The sequence below is a fragment of the Ambystoma mexicanum genome, chromosome 2p (assembly GCF_040938575.1).
Source record: "Ambystoma mexicanum isolate Mex_15411 chromosome 2p, UKY_AmexF1_1, whole genome shotgun sequence".
NCBI classification, from domain to species: domain Eukaryota; kingdom Metazoa; phylum Chordata; class Amphibia; order Caudata; family Ambystomatidae; genus Ambystoma; species Ambystoma mexicanum.
This window is the reverse complement of record NC_090923.1, coordinates 904,368,269-904,392,607: the sequence shown is the minus strand read 5'-3', so window position 1 is coordinate 904,392,607 and position 24,339 is coordinate 904,368,269. Positions and strand designations below refer to the sequence as shown.

Genomic DNA, 24,339 nt, shown 5'->3' with positions numbered 1-24,339 from the left:
GTGCCATTCTTAAAAAGTGTTGTGTAGGTATAGAGGACCTTGGTCTGCCTGATGCATCATAGATGAGTGTAAAGAGTTCTTGCTTACCTTACCCTGTGTTCCACTGACCTGAAAAGCAATTGTAATTGTATATTACACCAAAAGGTTTTACTCACCAAGTATAACTGTGTTATCCTAAAAGTAGTTCGAGGTATATACTGTTAGTTGAATCTGTGTTCCACTATTCAGAAAAGTATCCTGGTAACAGGGTTGGTTGGTTATGTGATTTATTTGCTGAGTGTCACTGCATATCTGACAGAGTCTACTACCCTTGTATTTCTGAAAGTAATCGGAAAGCTACATATGTTTTTTTACTCCCCATGAATAGGTGTGGCCCATACTAAATGTGTATGAAAGGTCTGTCTTCCCCAGGATTACTGTTTGGTATTCTGAAGGTTTTATGTTTTGGTCTGTGTACCTGCAAACATTGTAATGTGTTTTTATAAATGGGTTTATGACTCTATAACCAGTACTTACCTCAACACTTAACTTGGCCTACTTGTATTCATAATAATACTTCTGGTTGTCAGTATTTCTATTGAATCCTTGGTATACTACAGATTCAGTGTGCTTTCCTGCAGCCCTCTCTCCCTCCTAAAATAGGCCTGGCTGCTCTGGCTACGCTACCATATACTCCGGTGGTAGAGCCTTATACAAAGAGTGGAGTCTTGTACTGTTTTGCTAACCCTTTGTTGGACCTCAGAAACACTGTCCTAACATTCAGTGGTAGTGCTGTTGTCATCTTTAGCTGGTCTTTCTCTGCAATGGCGAGGCTGCCTTTTTTTCCTTCTCGGTTGGCTTCTTACCTTCCAATTTTGCGATAACCAGGTTTCAGTGAGGAATAGGATGTCTGTTCCTCCCTCGCTTAGGAGTTTGTATAGATCTCTGTGGTGTGTTTTGACATCGATCTGGCATTAAATAGGTTGCAGTGGATCCTTTTGTTTCTGTGTTTTGTTTGTTCTTTGAAGGCGGTTGTAATTTGATTTGGTGTTGGTTAATGTTCCTATAATACATAGTCATCTACAGTAAGAACATATAGCCTGAGCTCCCTTTGCAGACCAAGTTCATTTGACTGTGTGGAAGGCACAGGTAGATGTGCAACACAGAGTAGGGAGGGAAGGGTTATAAAATGCATAGAAGTGCTGGTAGTGCCCCTGAAATGTGTCTAATGTTACAGTTAAATTGGAGGCATAGTGGAACTAATCTCTGGGGCACGTTTATGGCATTCTTTCCTTGTCATATTGATGCCATGAAATTGTGAAAGAATAGCGCAGTTTGATTTTCTGCATTAGGTGCATTTGCCAATATGTTTACGTATGTATAGCAGTGTAATTTCACAAAAATGTTAGGGTTAGTCAACTTGACATCACAAGACCCATGACCACATACAGATATCACATACATCACCTTAGACACGCATGATATTCCACTGAATGGCGTTTCTGTATGCAGCTTTTATTGAAAACTTGAGTCTGCACAATAAAGGGGCAATATTGGGCTAGGCATTTCTACTTCTAGCAATCCCAGAAGAGAGAGTACAATTAAATACAGTTTTGTCGATGGTGAAACACTTACTGAAGTGGTCAGACTGTTTTCCTGTGGCAGAATTATACGAAACTGCTTCAGGGTAAAGTAATTTAACTTTTGAGTAAAGCACAGAACTTCCTCCAGAAGCCATCGTATTTCCTCCTCCAAGGGGAACCCAAAGCCTCCAAATCCCATAAGAGGAATGGCGAGGGAGGTCAAGGCGGACATCTGGCTCTCTTCTAGACAACGTTGGATGTTGGCTCTGTAGATCTGAAATCAAAGTCATGGTCAGAGGTTACAGGGCAGAGCAGTAGAGAAACCATTGGAGCACCATCAGCATTCCTCAGCTGGCGCACCTGCAGCAAACTGTATGGATGACTTTACTTAAGTATGGCAGAAGACAGGCATGGACATTTAAACCAGGATATAACCCTAGATTAGAGCACAGTCACCTGCCTGAAGTTGGCAACAAGACAGCTTTCAAACTCTGTGTAGCGAAAGACTGCTGACGTAAAGGTAAGCTGCTTGGTAGCACACAATGAACATACACAAGGCTGGTAAGACAACTGAGTTGTCATAGATTACAGACACTAGACAGAAGAACTAGAAAAAAGGTGACCTTCCGTCTTAATCCAAGAAATCAGCCGCCTCGGGATCTACACAAAGTCTCTACCACACAGGAGGACTGACGAACAATCAGATGTGTTTGCAATAGTAAGGTATTTTGAGCTTCTCCTGCACTCCAAACTGCAAGAATTGGGTTTCTCATAAGCAAGTAAGCACCGTTCTAAGCGGCAGTGGATAGTATTCAAAAAAGCTATTTGAAAATAGACAAAATCAAAGTAAAACTAATTTTAAATAATAACATGCGTGAAATCCAATATGATGACAAAGCCCATTTGTGCAAGCATACATCAATGTGCATTCTCTTGGTCTTTCTCTACACTGTGGTCACCAAGCTAACCACACAAAGATTTATCTACTATTGGTCATTGTTCATGTACACCCTGAAAACTCACACTCCCGTAGCTAGTGTTTAAGCCCCTCTGTTAGGGAGAATTCCCAGAAATGTGCTCCACCTTAGAGATCCCCAGCAATTTTGCTGGATTTTGAGGACTTTTTTTAACCTGGAGAGAGTGAGCCCTTTTTCTCACCCTCATGTATTTTTTGTGTGATTTGGTCTGTGTTTCCTTTGGTTATGGAGCCTGACAAACTCCATAGGCATCATTTTTTACATTCTGTCACAGCACCTTCAGTGCAATGGCACAGGGAAGTCTTTCAGATTTCCCAAAGGTCTAAATACCTTCCCTTGGATAAACTACTGTTTCCAAGAGCAGGAAAGTGAAATTGGCTTTACTTACATTTGTAACTTCGTAGACCCAGCACACACCATCTTACAATAGGGTGCTGGAGGGGTTACCTATTATCTCCTTTGTCTAGCTTCTCATGTGACATTTTTATGTTACCCTTTTCTCACTGAATGGCTGGTGGCAGTGGTTTCAATTTAACTACTGTGGTGTGCATTTACTGCGGGCCGCGTTCGCAGCTGCAGTAAAGCACCCAAGGGTGGCATGTTTGTCAAAATGGCCCGGTCTTTTTTCACCATTTCTTTGTGGAAAGGACCTTCTTGAGATTTACTCTGCACGCCAAACCAGGTTTGGTCCCATTGCTTGCTTTGTCTTTGGTGGGATTCACAAGTGAAGCCCGCCTTTGGCTCCAGGGTGTCTGGGGTAGGCAGGAAGTTAGGGAGGTGCCCTAAACTCCCTGTGCTTAGTCTCCTAGCAAACCCGTATCGACAGAGGAGCCCCTGCAAGGACGACTTCTCCCCTTGAGTTGGTGGGACCAATCAACTCCAAAGTAAGCCATGTGGACATCCTTCTCAGAGCTGGTTGAAATTCAACAGAATTGCTGCTGGAAACCGAATTGCCAGGGAGTGGAACAGCAGATTGTGTGTGTTGCTTTTAAGTTAGCCAAGAGCTCCAGGAAGATCCTCTGGACTCGCAGGAAGCAGGACTGGCCGAGCTTGAACCCCCTCAATAGAGTGCGGGACTCCAGAAGCAAGGAAAGTCCATCTTGACAGACAGAAACGGCAGTGTTGCTATTTGTGTTAGTCGTGAGGAGCTGAAACACCGAAGTGCCACTTGTTGGAAAGATTGCCGGTTGCGAGCGGTGACCGTCCCATTGCATTGCAGGAGCCCCCAGAAGTCCTCCTTCTTGTCCCCACGACGGAGGCCCAGGAACAATGAGATCTGCAGAGCTGCACAGGAACAGGAACAGAAGTCATCTGCTGCACTTTTTCTTCAATACAAAAAGGTACTGTAAAGTCTGAGAGAACTTCCCTCTCATGGTAGAGTTGCTTGCATCTTCTACTACTCACAAGTCTAATCAGCTTGTGGCCCTACATTCGATTCTTCTTTTCTTCAAAAGACTTCTGAACCATTGTGCAAAGACTTTTCTACTTACCTACCAGAGGTGCTTCATCCTATGTAAGACTTTTGCCCATTGACTTTGGCTTAGCCTGTTATATTGAATTACTCTGCTTATGGGATCCAAAAGTATTTGCCTGCTTAAGAATCTGTGTGGTCTCTTGTTGTTCTAATAATCTTTACCTTTTACCAACTTCTAAACGTATTCTAAATGCAAACAGTAAGACCGTCTGGACAAACTGGGTTTCGTCTACACCAACTATGCTCAAGTCCTCATTCCCCTGTTATGACCACGACTCTAAACTGCTTAATAGCATCTATCTTGAAATTCAAGCCTGGATGGCCACTAATGGCCTTTGCCTCAACGATAAGACCGAGTTAAGGACTGTGGGTACACAGGCACGGCTGAATAAACTCAACACCAAATACCTCTCTTTCATCATTGGTGGCAACATAATCAATGTCTCTAAAAAGAGATAAAAACCCTGGGAGTCTATCTCGACTCAACCCTCTCTCTTAAAAAACAGGTCAACAGTGTAGCGTCCGCCACAGCCTATAGTACCAAATTGATCTACAGCTGCAAAACTTACCTGTCCACAACCAGTTGCCTAACGCTGGCCAGAGCTCTTGCTCCATCTAAAATCGATTACTGCAACACACTCTTCATCAGCACTTCAGAACACAACCTAAAACTCCAGGTATGCCAAAATAATTCTCCGAGAGCTGCACTTAGTCTCCCGAGATCATGCCATATATCCTTGCATAGAAAGAACGCCAGTTGGCTACCCATCCGAGACAAAATTATTCTACGCACCCTGGCCATTACTCACAAATGTCCAACCAACGTTGCCCCTAAATATTTGGCAGAGAAAATCCGGTTACACCAACCCACACGCACCACCACATCTTCACAGTCCCACAATCTAGTGGCCACAAGATTTGATCTAAAAACAACAGGAGGCGCTAGCTTCCCAGTTCAAGCAGCCAAACGATGGAACTCTCTACCCATCTCCCTCAGACACAAACCCTCATTCCTCACTATCAAAGCTACTTTTAAATTGCTCCCTTCTGACGAAGGCTTATTCTGACTGATAAATTAATAATTGTTTATTCAAGAAACCTTGTGTGTAAGAGTTTATTTGAATACTTGTCACTGTGAATCTGTGTAACTCCCCTACAGCTCACATTGACCCCTTCTTGAGATAAGCCTGGCTGTTCAACACACTACCAAAACAGTGTAGTACAAGCTTATACCAAAGGTTGGGTTTCCTATACTTTTAGTCAGTTGTTGTAGTGTTCCCAGAGGGTACTGCATACAAACTTTGCCTAACACCCTCTTTTGCTGCTCCGTTTCAGATCCTGGAGAAAAGCCTGTTAGTAGTGGAGTCAAGTATAGCATTTACCAGCATCAGCTGCCCCTGGCCCTCTCTTGATTATAAAATTGGCTTAATGGACACCAAAGGCCTTATATTGGATAGTGGAAGAGGTCTATTTACCATTCTTTCAGACTTCAGAAAGCACAAACTGCCACTGGTGGAAAACTGTGCGTCAAACACAGTTTGATGGCAAGGCATTCATACACACTCCTCCACTTTACTACTCGTAGGGAGTGACTGATGGACCTTCCAACTTGCAAAAATGGGTGGCAGTGTTAAGTTTTCAATTAATGTAGGGCAGTGAAACAGCAGCAAATAGCGCAAGACAGTACCTATGCGTTATCACGTCTCTCGAGGTTAGGCCGTTCAGTTGAGAGTAGCCTACATATACAGATGGGAATTGAGCTCTTCCCCAAGGTATGCCGAACTAGGATAAAGCTCTGCACTGACAAGAGCATGAAATCAGGATCCACCCCTGCAGGCTATATTGCAGATAGTGAATATGGATTTTTTTCTCCGACTGTTGCGTTGGGACCCTCCGCATGGTTGTTATTGAACCACTTCCACAGTGACAATGGTATAATTTACTGAATGATCATCGCTATAGTAACCAGTTTGACCAATTTAAGGCCTCAGGTTGACGGAGGGCACCATTTCATATTGAATATTGTGTGCTGCCATATTAGCCACAGGCCAAATTGATAAAGATCTTTCAATGTGGTCCCACCACATGCAGTGCAGAAGCATTAATATTCAATTTCTCAAACTAGGCACCTTTAAAGTCGCCTGTGTGGCTAAGTCTGATGTTGGAGGCTCGGCGATAGGAATGGGGCGACTGTGGGGCCTGTGTCACCCCCCCAGCTCCATCACATAGGGAAAGGAGCGTGGTTCCTGAATTGCCATTCCTGATTGATCGCAAAGACATGAAGTTAAAAGCCCCATCTTTATGAGACCCCGAGAAATGGTCGCAAGAGACTAACGGCCCTTTAAGCCCCCCCCCGCTGAAAAGCTAGCCTTAAAGTTATCTAAAACTACTAAGTCCCCGCAAACAGAAGCACTATGACTAACAAAAGAATTTGAACCTACTTGTCAGTCTTGTCATTGATTCATTCAACATGGGTCAATGATGTCATCTACTACTGTGCTGCTAACAAGAGTGGTGAACTTGGATTATCACAGAAATGAATTTGCTCAGTTGACAGAGGATGCAACATGGTGTTTGCCTTTCCATGGATCTGTCTCTGCAGATCCCCAAAAACCCAACCATTGCAAAGGATATGCCTGATTTTGCAAGAAATGGTCCACATGTACTGCCCTCTACCTTGCAGTGGTTCACCGCTGGCATTCACACACCACCTAGGAGAGAAGACATGCGGGAGCACCTTCCTGGTGACAATCGCGCCCTGGGAGGAAGAAGATGAAGATAAAGACTCAAAGAGATGTGGAACTGGAAAAACAGAAGCAGGATGTAGTCTCCTCCACAACGTAACCATGGGTCATGTGGACAGATGCTAGGAAACGGAGAATAGGTGAGGGTTGTGTAGCCCAATCATCTGCAACGCTTTCCCAACGTGGAACCTCAGCTGGAAGCCATCACATAATAATCAGGTTCACAGGACATTGCATTTACCTACAAAATGATCCTGAGAAGTGAAAAGAGTGTAGAAATCTGAAGGCAGGGTGAAAGGCGAAGGCGTGAGGAGGACTTTGGAGGAAGGGCAGTGGAGGTGAAGGACATACAGAGAGGCGCTAAGGAGGGGATGAAAGAAAATGGATTAGGAGGGGGTGGAAGACAGAAGGTGAAGGAAAAGGAGGCAGTGAGAGAAACAACAAAGGCAAGCGAGAAGGGAGAGGTGAAGGTAAAGGAGACCATAGGAGGAACAATGAAGGATGTAGAGGAAGGGAGAGAATAAAGCAAAGCAAGAGAAGGTAGTGAAACAGACAATGGAGGAAGTGGCAATTGTTGCAGCAGAGGTGCTGAAGAGAGGGGTGGGAGGTGAAGAGAACATGGGAAAGCAAGAAGGCCTGTTGCAAGGGGAGAAGGAGAGGAGGTGAGCAAGGAAGTCCATTCAGAGAGGTAGATGAGAACAGCATGCCTCATTTTTCAAAGTCCTACTGAATCATTTGTGTTCTTTTGTTTCACAATAAAGGCACTTGAACCTTGAAAAATTGGCTTTGAGTTGTCTGTCATCTCACTGCTTGACACCTGCCTGGAACAATGCTAAAAGATTTCATTCTGTGCTGCAGTGATCTCTGCATACTCTCAATATACCAGGATTAGGGCAAGAAGGGAATAGTTTCTTACCTGTAACTCCATTTCTCCAGCATTGGTATCTTTCATGGATTCACATGCTTAGAATATTCCCCGTCGCTAGGCTGGGAATCCTCGGTAAGTTATATAGAAATTTTCTATAGGAAAAAATTCCGACACTTTTGTGTCCTATCCACGTCGTTTTGGGCCGCGCACGCCGGCGCCACTAGGACGTAGGGGTATATATAGCTCCGCCCCCGCGGCTCCCTCAGATTTCAGCCCCCAAAGTAGTAAGGGGGGGATCTCTGGTTTGCATGCTCAGGGGAGGCCGGCGGGCGCATGTGAATCCATGAAAGATACCAATGCTGGAGAAATGGAGGTACAAGTAAGAAACTATTCCCTTCTCCAGCATTGGATCTTTCATGGATTCACATGCTTAGAATAGATTGTATAGCAGTATCCCCCAACATTGGAGGCGTGTATGCAAACCAACATCACAACAAGCACAGTGCTCACTTAATATGGCAACACATTACGTTATAGCATGTTAACTGTAAAAGACACGACACTTTAAAGCATAGTTGCCAAAGGATGCACCCCACTTGGGGCTTACCTTATTGGAACAGATGACGTAGTACTGCCCGCCCCATCTGTGTATCTTCAGCATGTTGCTGTGCGAGACAGTAATGTCGGGTAAACGTGTGTGGTACCGACCAGGAAGCCGCCTGGCAGATGTCCCCCAGCGGAATTCCGGACCACAAAGCCGTCAACGACGATGTAGATCTCGTCGAATGGGCCCTTGGACGCTTTTCTAGCGGCTTTCCGGCCTTGGAATGACAATAAGAAATGGCCGAAGACACCCATCTGGATAGTCCTTGTTTTGAAATCGCTTTACCCCTAGCCGCAGGGCCATAAGCTACGAAGAGTTGTCTCGTGTCTCTGAAGCTTTGAGTGCGATGGAGGTAAAATTTCAAAGCTCTTTTCACGTCCAATGTATGGAGAGTCTTCTCTGCTACTGAAGACTGTGTTGGAAAGAATGTAGGCAACACTATAGCAGCGTGTTTATGGAACACGGAAGGCACTTTAGGTATGAAATGCGGGTTAGTGGCCAGCACGACTTTATTACTGAAAAACCTCAAATACGGAGGGTCGATCACTAGAGCTTGTATTTCCGACAGGCGACGAGCAGAAGTAATGGCCACCAGGAAAGCCAATTTCCAAGACAAGAATTTTAATGATGTCGATGACATTGGTTCAAAGGGAGGTTTCATCAGGGCTGCCAGGACCAAGTTCAGACTCCAGATCGGAGGAAACTTCTTCTTGGGAGGAAAGGTTCTGAACAACCCTTTAAGGAAGTGTTTAACTAGGCGGTCACTGAACAGTGGAGTGGAATGTCTCTTCCGAGTAAATCACGAGATGGCAGCTAGATGCACCTTTATGGAAGAAACAGATAACCCGTTATTTGCCAGGAGCAACAAGTATGGTAGGAGTTGTTCCGGTGTGATCGCACGCGGGACCAGACCTGGTTGACCTGCGCACCACATGCAGAACCTTTTCCATTTGTATGTGTATGAAGCGTTCGTGGAAGGTGCTCTTGCGGCTTGCAAAATACGACGGCAATCCGCTGGAATTCAATGAATCAGGAGCCAGGCCGTCAGACTGAGGTTGTCCGGGTCGTGATGCCAAACGGTCCCTTTCTCCTGAGACAGAAGGTTGGGGATCTTCTGGAACCTCATTGGTTCTGCGGCTGAGAGGTGAAGTAGATCGGAGAACCACACTTGTCTGGCCCAATACGGGGCCACCAGGATCACCCGACCAGGATATCTGTGGATCCATTGCAGAGTCCGACAGATGAGAGGGAATGGGGGGGGGAAGGCATACAGAAACTTGCCCGTCCACGGGAAGGAGAAAGCGTCCCCTAGCAAGTCTAGTTGTGGCCACCTGCTCGCGTACTGGGAGCATTTCTTGTTGTCTCTTGTCGCAAAGAGATCGAGGGCCGGATGACCCCATTCCACGAAGATCCGGTGCAGTTGCTGATCGTTCAGTTACCATTCGTGTAGACAATTCATCTCTCTGCTGAGAGCGTCTGCTTGCACATTTTTTACTCCTGGTAAGTGGAACGCCAACAGATGTATGTCGTGTTGTAGGGCCCAATGCCAGATCTCCTGGGCTTCCGTCGACAGGCTCCTGGAGCGAGTTCCTCCCTGCTTCCGTAGATAAAACATGGTTGTCGTGTTTCTGTCATTATTCTCACCACTGAGCCCTTTATCTGTGGCAGAAAGGATTTCAGGGCCCAACACACCGCCCTCAACTCTAGCAGGTTGATGTGGAGGGAGGACTCTTCCGATGACCAACGACCCTGAACCTGTAAGGAGTCCAGATGAGCTCCCCACCCAGTTAGAGAAGCATCCGTAACCACTGTCTTCTGGAACGCAGGCTCCAGTAAGGGCATTCCCTTCTTTAGGTGTATGGAGATTTTCCACCATTGAAGCGCCTGCACGAGCTGGCCGTTGATGGTCAACGTGTCCGACCAGCGTCCTCGACACTGTGTCCACCGATCTGTCAAGAATTCTTGAAGAGGCCTCATGAAGAGGCGACAGTTGTTTATCAAGGGTATGCAGGACGACATGGTCCCCAGCAGGGACATGTACCTTCGTACTGACACTTTGGTGTCGATCTCCCATTCCGATGCCTTTTGTTGCAGTCTGTGAATCCTTTCGAGGGATGGCTTCACCAGTCCCGACTGTGTGTGGAACTCTGCTCCCAAAAAGACCAAGGTCCTTGAAGGCTTTAACGAGGACTTGTCGAAGTTCACTGCGAAGCCCAAACGTTGCAGGAGGGACAGGGTGGCATCTAGGCTTTCTTGTGCCCTTTCTGGAGACAGTCCCCTCACTAGCCAATCGTCTAAATAAGGGTACACATGGTGACCTTTCTTTCTTAGCCAGGCTGCTATTGGAGCCAGACATTTGGTGAACGTCCTGGGGGACGATTTCAGGCCGAACGGGAGGATCTTGAACTGATAGTGGGTTCGTCCGACGACGAACCGCAGAAATCTTGTGTGCCGTCGACGCATCGGGATATGGAGGTATGCGTCCTGAAGGTACAGTGACGACAAATAATCTCCGGGTTGTATCGATCGGATCACCTCCTGAAGTGTCAGCATTTTGAATTTTAAATTCTTGAGCAGTTTGTTGAGCACTCGTAGATCCAGAATGGGACGCCATTTTCCATTTGGTTTCTTGACGACAAAGTACCGGGAGTACACTCCCTGTCCTTTTTCTGCCACCGGGACCAGTTCTATTGCCCCTTTCTGCAGCATAAGCGCCACCTCCTGTAGCAGTACTTGAAGGTGGGGCTGGGCCGAGAACACCGGTGGAATGTGTGGTGGCTTGCCCTTGAACTGTAGAGAGTGGCCCAGATGAATCGTGTCTAAAACCCATCGGTCTGTTATGCGCTCCCACTCGTCGATGTGACGAGACACTCGACTCCCCAGGACGCCCTGAAGCATGTCATTGTTGGTTCTTGGTTTGTTTATCTTTCGTCGACGAAGGGTAGGCACTCCGTCGCCTGGAGGTTTGGTAATCTCTTCCTCTACGAGAGGATTGGGCCGCACGCCTGTAGCCTTGGGACGAGTAGGAGGGTCTGCTGAAACCTCGGTCTCTAGATGACCCAAACCGGGAGTTACCCGAGGCCCCTCTGAAAGGACGAAAGGAACGAAAATTCCTACCACTCTGCAGGGCTCCGAGTGACCGTGCCGTGTCAGTATCCTCTTTCATGCCCTTCAAGGCTTCATCAACTTTTTCACCGAACAGTTGTTCCCCTTCACACAGCATATCCAAGACTTTATATTGCACCTCCGGTCTGAACGTAGTGCACTTGAGCCAGGCTTGTCTACGTAGAACTACGCCATTATTGATTTGCTTAAAACCGGACTCGGCTAGGTCGACAGCAATGTTAATAGCATGGTTGGAGGCCTCCTCTCCTTCCCGCACTAGCAACATTGCGTACTTTCTATGTTCCTCGGGCAAATGCTCCAAGATAGGAGCCAGTCGGTGCCACATTTCCCTGTCATACCTAGACATAATCGCCAAGGAGTTGGCTGCTTTAACCGTGGTCGCGCCGACGGACAGCACCTTCTTGCCGAAAGCGTTCTGTCTCCTGGCCTCGTTGTCTGGAGGGGTCGTGCATTTATGTTGAGACCTGGCCTTTCTCGCCGCTGCCGATACCACCGACTCTGGCGAAGGTTGAGACGCCAGGCACTTGGGAGTCGATTCCGGAGCCTTGAACTTCTTCTCCAAACGACCTTTCACTGTCGGTTCAGAACGGGTGCCGCATGGTCTTCAGGCCCTCTTGCCAGACATGATCCAAAATCGGGATGGCGAATATGGATTTTCTTCTCTTGCCCATATGATCAAAAAGAAAACAATCCTTTTTCTCCTCTTCAGGAATTAGGCCAAACTCTGAACACGCCTTACTCATCATGGCATGGAATGCACCCACTTCGTCAGGCGGCGATGGATGTGCCAGGCTTCTCAGAGCTTCCATCTCCGCTCCAGAGTCCCAAGTTGGGTCCCTTGAGGGGGATAGTGAGATGTCTGAACCTGATCCCTCACGGTCAGAGTCCTGTAGTTCTCCTTCTTCTTGCAGGGTAGGACAATCATCCGGCGCGTGGGAAGCGGTCGTAATCCTGGTCGCCAAGCGAGGAGCCGCGCCCGGCTCGTCGACGGATGGCGTAGACTGTATCCGTGTCGGGGCACCAGGCTGGGGTATTTGTGTGTCCAAACGCTGTAATAGTTTCTGTAGCGTATTTAGCACCTCCAAGGACAGAACCGCCTGGGGGTTCAGTAATGAGGTAGTAGGGATGGAACCCACGAGCGACATTGCGCTGGTCGGTTGCAGACCCAGATCGGTTGGGCGCGCGACCGTGTCACGTTCCTCGTCAGCCGACGAGATGGAGAAAGTCGCCTCTGGTTGAAGCAGGGCCTCCGGCGGGGCGGGATCGAAGATCTCCGGCTGCCATCCCATCGACAGGACCACCGTCGACGATAGGTTTCCTACTGCCGCAGTCTGACATGCGGGAGGAGCCACCGACGACACAGGCGTCGACGAGCGGGCCGTCGGCGAAGCCAATGGCGCAGGGCCTTGAGGTGTTCCCGCCGCTTTTGGGGTCGACTTACTGGCCGCGGCCTCTCGACTCAAGGTAGACTTATGAGGGTCTCCTGAGGAGGATTTAGGTGATTCTTTTCTCTCCTTTTTAGATGAGGAGGAAGAAAACGGCGCCTTGTGTGAAGATGAGGAGGCTTTTGAATGTTTCTCAGAGGGTCGTTTTTCGGCCTACTCCGAGGTTCGTTTCTCGGCAGCACGTGCCTTCTTCGTCGGGGGTTCCGACTTACTTTTTGAGGCCGTGGAGCCCACCTCCGATGCCGGGTACGCACCCGCTCTGTCGTTGAGCCAATCGACCAGGCGTCTTTTTCGATCTTTGAGGGTTTTCTGGGAGAAACCCTGACAGATTTCACAAGCGTCCGCCGTGTGGTGAGGATGAAGGCAGTAAATGCAGTCCATAAGACCATCCCCTTCGTACACCTTCTTAAGGCCGCACGTAGCACACGGACGAAACAACGCCTTTCCAGACATTCTCTTGAAAAGAACAAACAGTCGCAGAAGTAGAAAGAACAGCCTAACCAAATAGTAGATACGCGAGGTAATCCCACCACTTTGGAAGACGGTTGAAATCTGAGGGAGCCGCAGGGGCGGAGCTATATATACCCCTACGTCCTAGTGGCGCAGGCGTGCGCAGCCCAAAACGACGTGGATAGGACACAAAAGTGTCGGAATTGTTTCCTATGGAAAATGTCTATATAACTTACCGAGGATTCCCAGCCTAGCGACGGGGAATATTCTAAGCATGTGAATCCATGAAAGATCCGATGCTGGAGAATTCGGCTGACCCTTTAATCCTTTAGAGGCTGACAATGTGTTGACAAATGGTATTTCCAGCACTATAAATCCACAAAACTGCAGAAGCATGATCGGCCAAAAATCCTGGAAACAATTTGGGAATACCAGCAGACGTATGGCCCTGTAGAGACTTCTGGCAGTACAGCAGATGGACCTGTGGACATTGTATGTGCACTTCACAGTAAGGGGACCTGTCAAATGTGTCTAGGCCCCCACCAGAATGATTGTGCCTGGCTCAGATGCTAGATGCAACTGGATCTTAGTTACATACTGAGAAGTATGGAAGTGCAACCGCCTGGCAGATCAGCCAGATACCCAACCAATGCCCCAGCGATAACCTCTGATTTATGTTTAGAAATAGGATTAACTTGGAAGCTATGGCCCCTTCAACCACCTCAGCTGCAATGTCTTAATATGCTTGGGAAAGGTCATGTTTTATTAGTAGGTAACGAGATCTGTTGGGATAGGAAGTTGCCTCGGATATCTATGACATGTAGACTCTTATATAGTAGGGTAAGTGTATAGAATTGGTCCAAGTTCCTACATCTGATTTACATTTTGTTTTACAGTCAGGGGTTTGACAGTTTAATTTGTATTGGCAAGCAGTAGAAGGTAAATACGTAAGTCTCCAATTAGAGTTTTTAAATAGATGGCCAAAGGTATTGCCTAGATGCTTCAAGAATCTAGAGAGCTTGTTCCGAGAAAACCAGACATCCAGAATAGTTTGCAGATACTGGAAGGGTTTATGGTAATTGCATCGAATTCCTTGCATCGACATGCATTTGCATCGAATGTTTTCCACCTAAAGCATTTGCATCGAATGCATTTTTTTTTGTGGCGGCTCCCCCCTACCCCTGTTTTTTACCCTTTATAATGCACCTAAACAAAAATGTACCCTTTACCCACCCAACGATGGACACATTTTTAGATGGAAACATTTTGATGGAATGGCATTAGATGCAATGACCAGATACTCTCTGGAAGTAGTGTTTAACATGTACATCACCTTACAGCCACTCTATGTACTCCTGATGATATAATGCATGCCATTGGTAATGAAAAATCTGAACAACCCTATATCACCACAGCCGTGTGTATAACCTGCTACAACAGCTGGTGTAGTAGGAAAGGGGCCTCTTCAACACAGCACCCACCAGATCCGCTCGGTATAGTTTCACCCACAACATATGCCAGCCCTTTATCTTCCAAGAAATGAGCGAGAATTCATATGCCCTTCACAAAGAATTAGAATAGCAGTCGAGATTTTGAAATAAGATTGAATAGAGCTCATTTGTGTTTAGATTGCAAGTCAGAACAGAAAAACGCAAAAGTTGATGGCCAGTTTCCTACAAATCTTACATCTTGTAAAGCATTCAAAAAATAACACAAAAAGGGTGTGGGGGTGTCTACGGAAGAAAAACAGACCCTAGGTTAAAAAAGTAAATGGTTGAAATGACAAACCTGGGCAGAGCATTAAGGGAGGAGGCGGGAACAAGGGATTTCCTTTTTCAGCTCAAAATGTACCCCCTCCATTATGACATCACTCTAGTGTTTATTATTTTTCTTTCACCTCCTAGCAATTTATGGTTAGGGCACCCCTTTGTCCCATGCAATCCTGGACACTGAATTGTACTGTGCGTGTGCTCCTAAACTGCAGACTACAAATTTTTATCCTGCTTGAGTGCAGTATGGCAAGGTCATTGAACTGAAGCCAGCAGATCACACTGGCACAAGCCAGCCTGGACAATAGGCCTTCTCTTCTAAACAGGAAATCGTCATGGGGCAGAGGTGTATGCGCCACACCCGAGGACGACGGGACCAGAAGTGTGATTGAGTGGTCATGGTTACCCGGAAGTGCAATTCCATGTCGTATCTATTGCCATGAACATGAATGAAGGGCTACAGTTTAGGGGATCTTCCGTTAGGCTTGAATACTGTGCTGGAAAGCCTGCCAAGCGATTCTCAAAGCTTCGGGTCAATCGCCCCATGGAGTATACAAATCATGGATCTGGAGGAGAGGGCGGTTTAGTAGGTTGGGAAAATAACTGGCTAGGGTTTTGTCCATTGGTCTCATAAGCAAACTATAAATCCTTTTGCTTAATCATCTCCAAAATAAAGAGAGGACCTTTTTGACATTCACAGGTGGTGCGTTTGTTTGGAAAGATTAAATTCTTACTGCTTGTAAAAACGTCCCCGTAAGGAATGGGGTTATTTTCTACAAGGGATTTACACCTGTGTCCTATAAAGGAACAGTGGACCAAGCTGCCTTTCTGTCAAGATCCCCTTGCTCCTCTTTGTGGCATGGTTGGGATAGCCACAAGATCTACTTTCACTGCTCTTTGGGCCAACATTACAGAGTTAGTGGTGGCATACTGCCTCCTTGGACAATCCACCAGCCATTGCCACAAGTAGGCAGCAGAGCCTTGGTGCCAAAACCTTGCCAGGATTGTGCTGTATACATTTGTCTTTAGGCAAGATTGTATGCAGTACCCTGTGGGAGACTGCACCAGCCTTGTCCTCTTGGCAATAGTTAACCCAACCTTTGGTATAAGCATGTACTACACAAGTTGGTAGAGTGACTGATCAGCCAGGCTAATCTCAAGAGGGGTCAATGTGAGGTGTAGGGTTGAGATTCACAGTGACAAGTATCCGAATAAACACTTACACCCAAGGTGTCTTGATTGTTAAATAATTGTTTAGTCAGTTTGACTAAGCAAATATATGTAACACAAAAATATACTGCAAAATACACACTCAGTTTCTTTAAATCAGTAGATACCCATTTGGGATGGCACACAGACACTTCCTACACCCTGAGGTGACTTAACTAACTAGGACACTGGACATTGATAAATCACTGGTACATTTAGAGCAATACTGGATTTGGTGTCAAAGAAAAGGTTTTAGGTACTAAAACAAGGGTTAACAAATATTCTTCAGCAGGTAAGTACTTTTGAACCCCCACTGCAAAGTAAATTAACCCTTCCCCAGTTACACAAGTTATGGAATGTTTGGTGAGGGATAGTTAAAAGCACAAAGTCATAGGATACAAGAGTCTTTCAGGGAGCCAGGACAGCCAATGTTACTTGAGCAAAAGGTTAGGTGAGCTGAAGCACTTCTTGCAGGTAATTAAAAAGTCTTGCGCAATGTTTTAGAAGTCTTTGTAGAAAATGAAATCACTGTAGGGCCACAAGCTGGGAGGCTTGTGAGGGGCAATGCTGCAAGCAACTCTGCAAACGCAACCAAGACAAGTCTCTGCTGAGAACTAGCAAGTCTACACAACAAGACACAATTCTTCTTAGTTTTACAGTACCTTTTGGTTCCAGCTGGCTTCTGTTCCTGGGTAGGTCTGCAGATCCCGTTGTGTCTGGGCCTCAGTTGTGGGGACAAGAGGGAGGACGTCTATGGACTCCTGCACTACGAATTGAAGGTTGGCGGTAGCAAAGGTCAAACTTTAGATCAGTGGCACTTCACGGTTTCAGCTTCTCGCAAATAGCACCACTGCGGTTCTCGGATACCTTATGGACTTTCCTCACATCTGGGGTCCAGCTTAAGGTGGCTCAAGGGGAGTCTGGAGGATCTTCCTGGAGCTTGGGTCCAACTGAAAGATGACACACTCGATTCTGGTGCTCCTCTCCCTGACAATCGGTTCCTGCAGCAGCAATGGAAGTACAGCCAGCTCCGAGAGGATTTCCAGAGGAGTTTGTCTCTGGGTCGATTGGTCCCACCAACCCAACAGGAGAAGTCGTCCTTTGCAGGGCTTCTCGAGTCGAGGCAAATTCGGAGCTTCAGCACTGCAGCAGTGCTTCAGCGGGCAAACCAACGGTCCAGGAGTTGCAGCAGGCATCTCTTCCAAATTAGTCTTCGGATTCCTTCGTCCAGTGGTCGACTGCCTTCCAAGCAAAAAGCCTGGCCTTTTATGCAGGTTTCGCCCATTCATTCACAGCCTAGCTGTCAATCACACAGCAGGGTGGCTGTCCAAGGACAAGCAGCCAGCCAGCCAATTACCTTTGGGTGCATTCCTGTAACCAAGGGGATTAAGCACAGGGAGTCTTGGGAACCTCCCTTGCTTCTTGCCCAGCCATACACGCTGGAGCCAGAGGTGGACTTCACCAGTGGATCCTGGCAAAGACAAAACAAACAAAGGGACCAAACCTGGTTTGGTGCGCAGAGTAAATCTCAAGAAGGACCTTTCCAACAAGAAATGCAATTGCGAGCCTGCGGTAGAAACAATCAATGGTAGGAAAAAGTAAACCACTGCCACCAGCCATTAATTGTAGAAAGCGTAACATAAAAATGGTACATGAGACACTAGCCAAAGGGGATACTAATTAACTCCTCCAGCACCTTATTGTAAGATAGTGTGTGCTGAGTCTAGAAAGTTAATTTCACTTCACTGCTCTTGGAAAAAGTTGTTTCACCCAGAGAAGGTATTTAAACCTTTGGGAAATCTAAGATACTTCCCCCTATGCCACTGCACTGAAGGTGCTATGTGTCACAATGTAAAGATGATGCCTATGGAGTTTGTGTTTCTTTTGGCTTTGCAGTCTGAAAGAGCCCAAATCACAGAAAAATACCCGAGAGTGGGAAAAAGGTCTCACTCTCCATCCAGGTTAGAAATTAAAAGTCCTAAAGTCCAGCAAAAAGAGCTGGGGGGCTCTAAGCTAGAAGGGAATTAGCATATTTCTGAGAATTCTCCCTAACAATAACTTATACAAATTTGTAAAGTACTAAAAAAAATGTTTTTATAAGCAGGTAAAAATAAAACATTTGTTACAAACATTATGCACAATGGATTATGAGAGGATAAATTATAAACTAACGTCCTTTTTGTAGGGAGTCAAGAGTGGCGTGGGTACAAAACACTTGTGTCAAGGACTAGTCCCCTGTTAAGGAAACCTGGGATTTATTAGGTTGGCGTTGTCAAAAGACCAATATTTGATCTACTTTTTCATCTAAGGTGGATTGAAATTATGCACATGTTTTTTAAAATCTTGGAGGGATTCCCAATATTCTTTATCAGTTTCCTGCCACCGTAAACCATAGTAAGTCTGGGAACCAGCCTTTCACCGGAGGGGATGATTGCAGCATCTACCCTTTGGTGCCTTCTAGTCAGGACCGTGAACCAGACTATTCCGAGAAAATCATAAGTTTTATACTTTGAAATATATTTTTCTTTTCCATTACTACAAAAAGTACCATTTTCTATCTGCTCATCCACAGTACCTGAAATTCTTGCGTCAGTTCAATGGAATGTAGCACATGGTTATATTTTGGTGGTCATGAAAATTGCCCAATTCCCCACTTAAATTAAATGTGACAGAAGCCCAAAGATTAGGCCCCGGTGTTAGGGAGAATTCTCATTTCTGTGCTAATTCCCTTCAACCCTAGAGACCCCCAGCTCTTTTGCTGAACTTTAGGACTTTCATTGTTATCCTGGAGTGAGTGAGACCTTTTCCTTCACTCTCATGTGTTTGTGATCTGATTTGGACTCTTGTTTCTTTTGTTTTTGGAGTCTGACAAACTCCATAGGAATCTACTTTCGTATGGTGACACAGCACTCAGTGCAGTGTCAGAGAGAAGTCCTTTGGATATCTCATAGGGTTTGAACACCTTCTCTGGGGTGACCTACTGTCCCCAAAAGTAGTAAAGTGAAATTGACTTTACTGGCCTGTTTTTCCTATGTAGGTCCAGTACACCCCATCTTATGTGTTGTGTGCTGGGGAGTTACTTAGTAGCCCCTTTTCCTACTTACTCGTGTAACATTTTTTATATGTTACCCTCATGACTTTAAATGGTTGGTGGCAGTGGTTTAATTTTCCTACCATTGTGTGTTTCTGCCACAGGCTGAACTCTCAGCTGCAGTAGTGCACCCATGAGTGCTCCTTTTGTCAAAGTGGCTGTGGTCTTTTTTCACCATTTCCTGCTTGTGAGGTCTTCCTTGGGTTTTACTCTGCATGCCAAACCAGGTTTAACCCTTTTGTTAGTTTTGCCTTTGGCAGGCTCCATTGCGGAAACAGGCCTCGGGCTCCAGTGTGTCTGGCAGGACAGGAAGCGAGGAAGGTGCCTGAAACTACCTGTCCTTCGCCTCCTTGGTTACCTGAATGCACCCAGTGCCGATTGGCTGGCTGGCCGTCCTCGTAAGACAGCCACCCAGCTCTGCGAGTGACAGATAGGATGTGCATGAATGGGAGGAACCTGCATAAGGGCAAGGTTTCTTGGACTGAAGGCAGAGTCGACCACCGGATGAAAAATCCAACGAAGGAATCTGGAAGAGAAACTTCCTGCACCTTCCTGGACCGTTAAACTGCCCGGTGAAGCCCTGCTGCAGTGCTGATGCTCCAACTCCAAATCGACTAGAGAAGCCCCGGAGTTCTTCCCTTGGGTTGGTGGGACCAACTAACCCCAAAACAAACTTTGCTGGAGGACCTTACCCAACTGACTGTACTTCTTTGTTGCTACTGGAACCAAGTGCCAGGGGTCAAGAAATCGGTAGTCGAGTGCATTGTCTTTAAGCCGGACCAGAGCTCTAGGAATATCCTAAGGACCCCCACGAACCTGGACGACCCAAGCCACCTCACCAGAGTGCTGGACTCCAGAAGCAAGGGAAAGCCCATCAAGTGTCCAACAACCGCAGTGGTGCTATTTGGCGGTAGCTGAAACCGCGAAGTGCCGCTCATCGAGAGCACATAGCTGCTGCCGACCTTCAAACTGCAGTGCAGGAGTCCTCCCGACTTCCTCCCTCTTGTCCTCATGACTGAGGCACAGGAACCCAGGTTCTGCAAGACTGCAATCAGAACAGAACCCTGCTGGATCCTCATCTACAAACCTAAGGTACTGTGCTGACTAAGGGGTACTTAGCCCTTGTCTGTAGCTTGCATCCTCTAACTTGAGACCTGCAGTAGGTCCTTTCTACAGAGTGGATTTCAGCTCTGACTTTCACAAGCCTAACAGCTTGTAACCCTACAGTGATTTTTCTTCAACAAACTAACTTTGCGCAAGACTTTTCTGCCATCTAAGAAGTGTCTCAGCGCCATAGAAATTATTCAAATTGATTTGATTGCCTGGCTCCCTGTAGACTCTTTTGACCCATTGAATTTGATTCTAACTGCCCCTCATGGGTGGTGCATAAGTTTACCTTGTATTGCTGGAATAGATCTAATCTAGACTTCGTGCTCACATGCTCTGAGAACCAGTTACCCTTTTTTCCATCCCTAACCCTTTTCTTTTTCACAACCTCAGTTTATTAAGTGCCAAAAAGTGATGTATAAATGCCAATAGTGCCTAGTAATTGAAGTCACCTTGGTGTAGGAAGTGTATTGTCTGCATCTCTAACGAGTATCTACTTGCTTATTCGAAATATGAGAAAGTGGTATGAAGTGTATTTTGATCGTTGCATATTAAATAAGTCTTATTTAAAACTGACCGTTAAATAATTATTTTACTAGAAAACGTTGAATACGTGTATGTGTGGATTTCGATGCTACAGCTCACATTTACTCCTCTTGACACAAGTCTGGCTGCTCTGTCACTCTACCAACTTGTGTATTACAGACCTTTACCAATAGGTGGGTTACCCAATACCAAGAGGACAAGACTGGTGTAGTCTCCCACAGGGTTACTTCATACAATCTTGCCTAACACCCGGATCTCCAATTGCAACAGGAGCTGTGACAAGAGTTCTGTGCCTCGCAGAATTTGTTTGGCTAATATTGATGTTCTAGAACAAGACGCAATGTGACTACAAAATGTTTTTTAAAAAGGTTTTGTTTGAAAAAGTGCAATAATCGATTTTGAAATTGGATTTGAAATCCAATTCTGTGCCCTAACCCATAACAGGGGATGGAAGAAAGAGGTAGATGGGTGGGGGCTTGAGGAGGTTGAGCAGGATATAAGTGGGACATGGGAAGTCCTCTTAAAAAAAGCCAAAGGGTATACATTTGAAAACAATATATGGGATACATTACTCACCGTAATCGTATTTCTGATGCTTGTATCGGAGCAGGACGATTAGGCGCAGTCAGTTCAGCGCGGGCCGATTCGCCGCGATCAATTCGGCGTGGGAGCCAATTGGGCGCGCCCATTTTGGAGCGCCCAATTCGTCGCTGCGACGTTTGGCCGCAGGGATGTTTTGGCGCGGGGTGGGGGTTACAGTATTTTTTTATGTGATTTGCGCAAATGATCTTTTGGCGCGGGTAGGGGGTTACAGTATTTTTTTACAGTATTTATTTTAAAGCACATGCTTTAGAGTATTTTTTAATGTGAATTGTCCGAATACTTTGTTATTTTTTTTTTCTTTATCAATTGTTCAATCATGGGACTTAAATATAAAACCTTTGCTGCCCAGGCACAAGGCCAGTTTGGTCTTGTGGTTAAGTTCAAAGCCTCACAATCTTGCAGGCCATGGTTCGTGGCTGGGCTAAAGCTTTTAATTTTATTCTATTTGCAAAATATCACATTATTTTTATCTAAAAGGGGAAATTAACAAAAGGTTCTGTTTATCCACAAACCATGGCCTGCAAGACTCTGGGGTAAAGAACTTAACGCAAGGCCACTACCTTCGAGGTGGTAGCTGGGAGGTGGTAGTGGGAAGGGGGTGGAGGAGAGAGGTGGTAGCTGGCAGGGGGTTAGAGGTGGTAGCTGGCAGGAGGTGGGAGGGGGAGGTGGTAGTGGGCAGGGGGTGGAGGAGAGAGGTGGTAGCTGGCAGGGGGTTAGAGGTGGTAGCTGGCAGGTGGTGGAAGGGGGAGGTGGTAGTGGGCACGGGGTAGAGGAGCGAGGTGGTAGCTGGCAGGTGGTGGGAGGTGGTAGTGGGCAGGGGGTGGAGGAGAGAGGTGATAGCTGGCAGGGGGTTAGAGGTGGTAGCTGGCAGGGGGTGGGAGGGGGAGGTGGTAGTGGGCAGGGGGTGGAGGAGAGAGGTGGTAGCTGGCAGGGGGTTAGAGGTGGTAGCTGGCAGGTGGTGGGAGGGAGAGGTGGTAGTGGACAGGGGTTGGAGGAGAGATGTGGTAGCTGACAGGTGGTGAGAGGTGGTATTGGGCAGGTGGTGGGAGGAGAGGGGTGGTAGTGGGCAGAGGGTTCTTTTTTATTGTGAATTGCCCAAATGCTTTATTATTATTTTTTTTTATTAGACTGTTCAATCATGGGGGTTAAATATGTAACTTTTGAAGCCCCAGGCAGAAGGCCAGTTTGGTCTTGTGGATAAGTTCCAAGCCTCACAATCTTGCAGGCCATGGTTCGTGGCTGGGCTAAAGCTTTTAATTTTATTCTATTTGCAAAATATCACATTATTTTTATTTTCAAATAGAATAAAATTAAAAATAAAGCATTTGGGCAATTCACAATAAAAAATACTACACTTCACGCCAGTCACTTGACCCCAAATTATTTTCAAATGAAACACGTTGTCAGGCACAGTTCCTGTCAACGTGCTGCATTTGAAAATAAGTATGCTTTTAAATTTGGCGTGAGGGAGTTTTGATGTGGCTGCAATGTCAGCCACGTCCAAACGTCCTTCGCGCCAAATCGGCGGCGCCAGAAAGGCTCCCGTGCCGAAATGGCCGCTGCAACCAACTGGCGTGCCGAACCGGCCCGCGGCGAAACGGCCGCGCCAAAAGGGGATGTACCCTGCTTGTATCTGCTTAGATTCACATGCTGTGCATAGGCCGCCATCTAGTGGAAGCTGCGGAGTATTACAGTTTGTTTTTCGAAACTCGAAAATGGGCGTCGACACAGGGCGTGCCAGTAATACTATCCCTAGTGTGACGTCCACTGTACCCATGATCCCTCACGCGTGCAGGACCCTCAGATTGTATTTTTTCTGACATGAGGTAGCATGAGGAGAAGCGTGAGTACAGATGATCCAAGCAGATATAAAGAAAGGTAAGACTACAAGCATCCATGCGCCTTCTCTCAGAGGGGAGGAAGGGTGGGTCGCATGTGAATCTAAGCAGATACAAGCATCAGAAATACGATTACGGTGAGTAATGTATCCCTTCTGAGGCTTGTGGAATCTACTTAGATCACATGCTGATTAGCGAGCAGTACCTGAAGAAGGAGGTGGGATGTGAGAAGGGTCATGAGCAAACAGGTGTCTTAGAACCGCTTGTCCCACTTGTGTATCTGTCTTGGAATGAGTGTCAATGCAGTAATGCTGAGTAAAAGTGTGAATAGAGCTCCAAGAAGCTGCTTTGCAAATGGTGTCTAGGGGGACATTTGCAATGAAAGCCAGAGTGGCCCCAATGCCTCTAGTAGAGTGGGCCCTTGGCGTAAAAGGCAGATTTTTTTCAGAAAGAGAGTAGCACAGCTGGATACAGTTGATAATCCACTTAGAGATAGCGCCTTTAGAGACGCGATCCCTCTCTCTGCCTGTAGCTACGGAGACAAACAGTTGATCTGTTTTCCTTAGCGGTCTGGTTTTATTTACATAGTAGAGGACCGCCCTACGCACATCTAGGGTGTGTAGTTTCACCTCAGCCGAGCTTTGCGGGTTCTGGAAGAAAGCCAGAAGCTCGATGGACTGGTTTACATGGAACTTTGATATAAATTTAGGTGAGAACCTAGGGTGAGTGCGTAAAACCAGTTTGTCTTTGTGGATAGTAAAAAAAGGATCCTGCACTGACAGAGCCGGAATTTCACTGACCCTTCTTATAGAGGTAATGGCTACTAAGAAGGCCGTTTTATAAGTCAGGTGTTTGAGACTACTTTTATGCATGGGTTCGAAAGGGGGGCCCATGAGCTTAGCTAGCACCACATTAAGGTCCCATCC

The 24,339-nt window shown here is 46.5% G+C and overlaps 1 protein-coding gene across 2 annotated transcripts in view; it reads right to left on the bottom strand.

Moving 5' to 3' along the window:
* Window positions 1-24,339, bottom strand: part of LOC138566892 (titin homolog) — a 635,448-nt gene that overhangs the window by 295,973 nt on the left and 315,136 nt on the right. For both annotated transcript variants that reach the window (XM_069644618.1, XM_069644619.1), the window contains exon 9: window positions 1,615-1,836. In XM_069644618.1, the coding sequence (XP_069500719.1) occupies window positions 1,615-1,836 (222 nt within the window). The remainder of the gene's footprint in view (window positions 1-1,614; window positions 1,837-24,339) is intronic.